Consider the following 6,614-nt stretch of genomic DNA (forward strand, 5'->3'; position numbering starts at 1 on the left):
TTAGGGTCAATAGAAGTAATATCAATTTTAGTGAGCGAATGTTTGTCTCGCCGACGACGCGACAGACTGCGTGACATGACTGCAGATAATGCTAACAAAATCACTCCCCAATTGTTGGGAAAATCGTCGGGAAACGTGAGTCAACACTTAAATGGTTTGATGTTATTTATCTAACAATATATCGGTTCCTAGGTTGTCGTCAATGGATTCCCAATGGGTTGTAGGATAAGCAGTCATGTGTCAGAAATATAAACATGTCAGTCATGTGTAATGTTAATATAATAATGTTATCTATTTTTAAGATACTTGTAGCTATTTCAAAAATAGAAAATAAAAATCTGACTAATAGTGGCAGTTAGTCGGAATAACATTTTGTAAACGGCTAGTAGAGTTTGCTAAGTTATTAATAGGGTTATTTAAAAAAAAATGTTGATTAAGGAAGCTAGGTTTAAAATATCGATGTTGTAATAATATCTCAAATTATGATTAAGAAAAAATATTTTTATTCCATTTCAAAAATAAGTTTTACTTGAGAAGTGAAGAATAATTTGTGATAAATAAGTACATAAGTTTCTTCTTAACTTAAAATCTTTTTTATTTAAACATATATTGATTGGATGCTTATGTGTATATTTTATTTATAATTCAAAATCTGCTTGCCTCAACATATTGAAATAAGAATATGCTGAAGTCATTTTCTGAAAACAATTAAAAAATCAGTAGCATAATGAGTTATCAAAGCATTCAATAAGGACTATCAGTACATACGTATTTAATAAAACTCACATTAGAAAATGTTTTGATTGAAACCTCTTCGAAACCAGGGGCCTGTAGAGGTAGAGGTCTGAGGCACCTCTGCATGATCAGATTTATATATACTCTGACAGTAACAGGAGGAGCGTCCCAGAATGGTATTTCCCAGCAAGCGTCACTCACATCACTGATCTGTTGTTTAAAAAAATCATTTTCACTTCAAAGAACTTCGCTTTCAATTCAATTCGAAATGCAGTTTCAAAAAGTCGAATGATAAATTAATGACACATTAATTTTTCTTTCGACGACGACTCCAATATAGTTGAAGAAGGTACTCAATTCATTGTATTTTCTATATTATTTGCGTTTAAAAATAAATTCATCTGGAAATATATTATCTCGATTTGCGAGATATAATATTTAGTGTCAGCTATAAATTTTGAACGACAAAAATGTACAAAAATATACCTTGCTTCTGAGAAACGTGATAAGATAACAAGGTATGTACAAGGTTATCATAGCACCTGTACATAACAGCATCATTTGTGCCTGAATCTCCCCTTTGTCGAGTTTCTGCAAGCATATCATATTATCAAGTCATTAACCGTGTTATAATATTCATTAATATTAAGACGAACTCGATGTTGCTGTGAATCTCGCGCTTGACATTGTAGCATAGTAGGCATAATAAGTTAAAAAAAGCTTTTACTGTTGCAACATAAAATTCATGCCTGCAATGAGCAAGTCATTGAAGAGTTCTCTCGTAATGCTTAACATAACGATGAATTGTCATAGGAATCTAAGACGTCGAAATTTTAAACTTTGTACTACGCACAGCAGCAGTCTGGTCGGCTAAAAAGATAATGACTGAGTAGGTAAATAATGTTTATTACCTCTGCCGAACAGTACGCTAGCATACAAATCGTAGGGCTGGAGAAAAATTGTTCGTACATCAACATTTTCTTGTAGACAGCAGCGTAATTCTCAATCAAACTGAAATTATTGCCATTTTTCAGTAGAAAATTCGAAACAAGATTTCAGTAATTAAGAGGCAAGATAAAAAGAAGAAGGTATTTACATACTTACACGTACATAGACTGCGTTTTGGATATTATTTCCCTCATCCGAAAGCGAATCATAGCAGAGTAATGTTCTTCTTCTTCTACCGTAGCCGCTGGTTTTATACCGTCCAACAAATCATGGATGTTCAGTATTATCAATTCGGCCTTTGATGCAATTTGCCTTATCCAGACCACGTCTGTTTGAAGAATAACTAAAAATAAATACACATATAAACTGATTCAGGCATTAGCTGAGATAAAACTTGACATTGTAGTTGTTTTCATGCCAATACAAAACACTTGCCATCTTGTTTATCTATCTCTCATCCACGCGCATTCCGAGTTTCATAAAACAAAAGTCCTTACGAAAATAAAGCTTAAATTTTTGCAAATACGACGGTTATCATTTTGACCTCATATTTACCTTCTTTGGGAATGCTGTTGTTGCCTATCAGCGGTCACCGCTATTTATTCCTTAATCACCGTATCCAACATACATACATACATACATACATACAAGGATGAAGTACTAAGAATGAACTTGATGACGAAGCTAATAAAATAAGTCAGTTTTCTTACACAAATAATGAAAAGAGTAAGCCGCTACACCCAAATTGGCAAAGACGAAGGCCAGTTCAAATGCAGGAGTTTTTGTGTAATCTATGCCTGGGGCCCAAAACGGGAACACCAATGGTCTGACACTGCCGTCTCCCGCAGTGTGGGTCATGTAGTACCACATGAGGTAGAGACATGCGAACGCGATCTGACCCATCCCCAAAGCAAACATGAAGAAATAACACCACAAAGTAGCCTTCCATGTGCCCAGGTGGGTTTCGAAAAATTTCTTTCTGAAATATATAATAATAATAACTTTTATTTTCTCTTCACAAAAGCAATAAAAATAGATAGTTATTTGAAGTATGTATATGGCAAAGATGACATGAAATGGTATATACTTGAAATGTGGAAAACATTTTAGAAATATCTAAGTTTAAAAAAATATATATATAAATAAATAAATATAAGTGGGTTCGACCATTGGATATTTGTTTCTATATAGCGCCCTCGGCCCAGATGCATCGTTTCCATGAAAACCCTCTATCATTAAATGTGGTTGTCCAAGTTGAGTACGAGAGAATATAAAAACGAGTATCTAATAAGCGAATATTACTTGTATCGTTCATTTTTCGTATTGATGTATTCAAAATCTTCAGTCATTGCCTGCAATAGATGTAAGAAATTGTCCTTGTTTATCCAAGTAGAAGCCATGATCATTGCCTTGTAAGTAAGAAGTATAGCGTAGGTCCCTGCTTCTGTTAGCATGAATATATCCATTACATCTACGGCATGGTACAGGTCTAGATATGCGTCTATGAAAACTCCAATGCCGCAAATCATTGTAAATGATTTAGTGAAGTAACTAAAAGGAAAAAAATATTTTAAGTAAGAGGATAATACTCCATTCTGGCAAAAGTTTATGATTCATTAAAGAGAAGCTGTTATATTGCAAACATTATTTAATTTTATAGGTTTTTGAATTATTTTCCTTCAGAAAATGTTAAAATATTATGCGGATATTTAAATATATAAACTGTTTCTATTCTATCGAGTGAGATTTGGTCTAACTTTAGTGATGTCTCGAAATTCGAATTGACACGTAATTATTTAATACATTTACTTAGATATAACACAACCTATGAAATTTGAAAACAAACCTAAATTTCGGATATGGTTTATGCATGACTTGAAAACTTTGCATCATAAAATAAAAACTGCTATGAAATTCTGTAGGTTTTCCGAAACCTTTCGAGTAATCATACCCTTCTTTGTTATAATAAGCTTTGATTTTCTTCCACATATTGAGGTCTTTCTTGTACGGTTATAAGAAACTGGAGTAAATTTAACTATACCTACGATTGATTTCTTTAAAGAAAATTAAAGTAGGTAGTCAGAAAATTAATGGGCGCACATCTATAATATAATATTAGATGTAGCATGTCTGTCTTTTTCATATCGATCAGTTCCTACTAATATTATAAATGCGAAATTTTGTAAAGATGTATGTGTGTATGTATATTTGTAACTCTTTTACGTAAAATCTACTGGATGGAATGTTATGAATTTTGGTATACGAGTATAAAATAACCTAGAATAACACATAGTTTACATTTTATCCCAAAATTCCCACGAGAGCGAAGCCGAGGGGCGCAGCTAGTGCCTATATGAAATAAAACCACACAGCACTTTCAGCTGCATTGTAATTTCCACGTGATAATATTCTATGAAACCCTATTACAAAGAAGGTCGCGTCCAACCTGTATTTTAATGAAATAAAAGATGATTTATATTTTATAGTGTCCTCTAATTAAATGGATATCCTTTATAAAATTCAGTTTTAAAAAATACTTAACTCTCTTTTCAAGATGTACTTCGTTTTGGATGGGGTTTGGATGGGAACAGTTTTTTTTAGACTTAATGATTCAAATGTAGCTACTAAAAAATAACTCAAGAACAATTAAGTCTCCTTTTTAATGGTTTCCCAGTTAGACGAGGGCGATGAACAGAAAATGGGGGTCATGTAACATTTTTCAATAAACTTTCTGTAGACGCCTTTAACTTGGCAATGCCAAAATGTACATCATACCTATTTGCATCATGGATCTAGAATAATATAGATAAGTAGATAACAGTCGCAATTCCCTAATTAGTATTTTTTAGATTATCGTGCATAAACTAAGTATAACTAGCGGTAAACTAAATAATAAGTTACTAATTAGGAAAATGCAAATGAAATCCGCGGGAAATCCAATTTAATCCAAAATCCCATAGAGCGACGGAACTAAAATGTTGGTTGTCAGTCAAATCTCTAATCAAACATGTAGCTCCATTAATTATGAACTGAATGCTCGTATGTATGACTGCTTGTTAATGTGCTTTGTCTGACAAAGCCCGACAACTATTACCTTGCCTTTCATTTCATATGTTATGTAAAATAAATTAACCCTTATTTAAAGTAAAATAGTTTTAGTTTCTCATACTCGGAAAGTAGACTCTCTGTCACACGGGGTTGAATTTCATCAGCGGTCTAGAAAAACTTATCAACTCAGAGGACGGGAAATGCATTAGAAAGATAGAATTGGTAAAATATCGAAAGAAAATGCCGGAATATTGTTTCTTATAAACAGCCAGTGCCATTAAAAATTAAACGGACCTGTGTGTTCCATGTCCAAAATTTTAAAAATACTCATTTCTTTCATTTCTTTACTGATCTCAAATATTCACTTTTTGTAATTATTATAACTATAGAAATTGCGCATAGCGCATGGGAGCGTTTGGTGATATTTTTATAGTTATTGGTCGTAATTAATATTTACATACCCTTTTTACACGTTAGTATTTCTACCGACAATCATAAATGAATCGAGAGACCTCACATTCAAAAATATATAATATAAAGTTAATAATATCACAATATTATATAGTTTTCATTACATAAAACTCCCTAATGACTGCCCTTTTAAAACCCATCATAACTGAATGACGTTTTATCTCCAGCCAGCAGATAATACCATCATAGAGAATATAACATGATGTGACCGCATGTATCAACGGGGGTTACAGGATATCGTAATTGACATGTCATGCCCAGTAGCGGGCACAAAGGGACCGAGATTGTAGAAAATTTCCAGCTCTGATAATATCGGTTGGTAATAGATTTATATTTGCCTAGATACCGCATACGATTGATCGACTGAAACTCTAACAAAATAGGAAGCATATGCGTATACATTTTTCCTCTAAAATTAAACACGCGTGCTTTAATTGTTATTGCTCGATTTTGCGTGTATAAAATCGTTTAATTTCATTTTAGAAAATTGTTTTGTTTTGTTTTGTTTCAATGCCACCATAAACCAGTCTTTAATTCTTAGGAGTTATAAAACTTGATGTTAATTAAAAATTTGTTGTTGTAACTGTGTAATGGCCATTTTAATACATTGGTTGTACACAATTAAAAATAGAATTTAATAAATTTGTGTCATAAAGATCGTTCATTGTTCGTGATATGTATATCGTGATATATGATCGTATTCATATCATTGATAATTCTAAAAGCCTTGGAGCTGCATAGCAATTGCACGTATAGAAAAATTGCGTGTTTTGTGACAATACGATATCTAGTAAACAACATCTGTGTTTGGAAATAAGTTTCACTTTGACCGAGTGCGGGGGACAAGCGATGTAGAGTGTCCAGTGTAGGGTTATCTTGAGTGAGGTTTTATAAAGCATTTTGATGAACTTTTGAAAATGAAAGCTTTTATGAACTACGTATCACCTTATCATACGACGACATCTGTTTCAGTAGAAATATTTATATAGCAGGGTAATGGTGTTTTAAGTTATGTACAATAAAAAAATTAAGTAATAACTATGTCCTGAGAAATTTATACTGACGAGACCTTAGAAATGAAAAAGAGCTGCTTCGTGGCTATATAATTATTCCGGGAAAATGCTAACATGAGAGAGAGAGATTTTTATCTGTATTTTTTTTCTTTAAAATCTTTATTGCACGTAGTGTTTTGCACATAGTTGTTGTAATAACAACAAACCACGGACTTTACCACATATGACATTATGACAATTATCTACCAGTCAACCATTAGATCAAACAGAGATAATCATAAATTATTGTCGAATATTTGACTTATGATTATTACATTCAGTAAAATGATATTCAATGTAATTGTAATAGATGAAATGTAACAATGTCAAGCAGAGTAAGGGACACGTGCCACGTCCGCC

At 32.6% G+C, this 6,614-nt stretch overlaps 1 protein-coding gene across 4 annotated transcripts; it reads right to left on the reverse strand.

Annotated features, from left to right (window-relative positions):
* Positions 1 to 483: 483 nt before the first annotated feature.
* LOC128671248 (uncharacterized) lies at positions 484 to 5,272 on the reverse strand. Of its 4 annotated transcripts, none has more exons than XM_053747577.1 (8): positions 3,530 to 3,692; positions 2,986 to 3,234; positions 2,394 to 2,662; positions 1,846 to 2,026; positions 1,647 to 1,746; positions 1,222 to 1,326; positions 787 to 945; positions 484 to 698 (listed from the first exon to the last, which is right to left on the reverse strand). In XM_053747577.1, exons 1-8 carry the CDS (start codon positions 3,670 to 3,672, stop codon positions 639 to 641), a joined length of 1,266 nt encoding a protein of 421 aa, XP_053603552.1. In that variant the 5' UTR covers positions 3,673 to 3,692; the 3' UTR covers positions 484 to 638. The 4 variants fall into 4 exon arrangements, with proteins under 4 accessions (XP_053603552.1, XP_053603553.1, XP_053603554.1 ...); XM_053747578.1 differs by having other exon boundaries at positions 485 to 698; positions 1,840 to 2,011; XM_053747579.1 differs by lacking the exon at positions 3,530 to 3,692 and adding an exon at positions 5,193 to 5,272 and having other exon boundaries at positions 486 to 698; positions 1,840 to 2,026.
* Between the last annotated feature and the right edge of the window lie 1,342 nt (positions 5,273 to 6,614).

Source organism: Plodia interpunctella, chromosome 7 (assembly GCF_027563975.2).
Source record: "Plodia interpunctella isolate USDA-ARS_2022_Savannah chromosome 7, ilPloInte3.2, whole genome shotgun sequence".
In the NCBI taxonomy this organism is placed as follows: domain Eukaryota; kingdom Metazoa; phylum Arthropoda; class Insecta; order Lepidoptera; family Pyralidae; genus Plodia; species Plodia interpunctella.

What these genes read in the sequence shown, in the direction of transcription:
- LOC128671248 (XM_053747576.1), bottom strand. Translation starts at nt 3,672, where the DNA reads ATGTGGAAGAAAATCAAAGCTTATTATAACAAAGAAGGGTATGATTAC. An exon ending in TCACGTTTCTCAGAAGCAAG is followed by an intron (nt 946 to 1,221) that starts GTATATTTTTGT and finishes TTTAAACAACAG; the next exon opens with ATCAGTGATGTGAGTGACGC. An exon ending in CAATCAAAACATTTTCTAAT is followed by an intron (nt 699 to 786) that starts GTGAGTTTTATT and finishes AATTGTTTTCAG; the next exon opens with AAAATGACTTCAGCATATTC.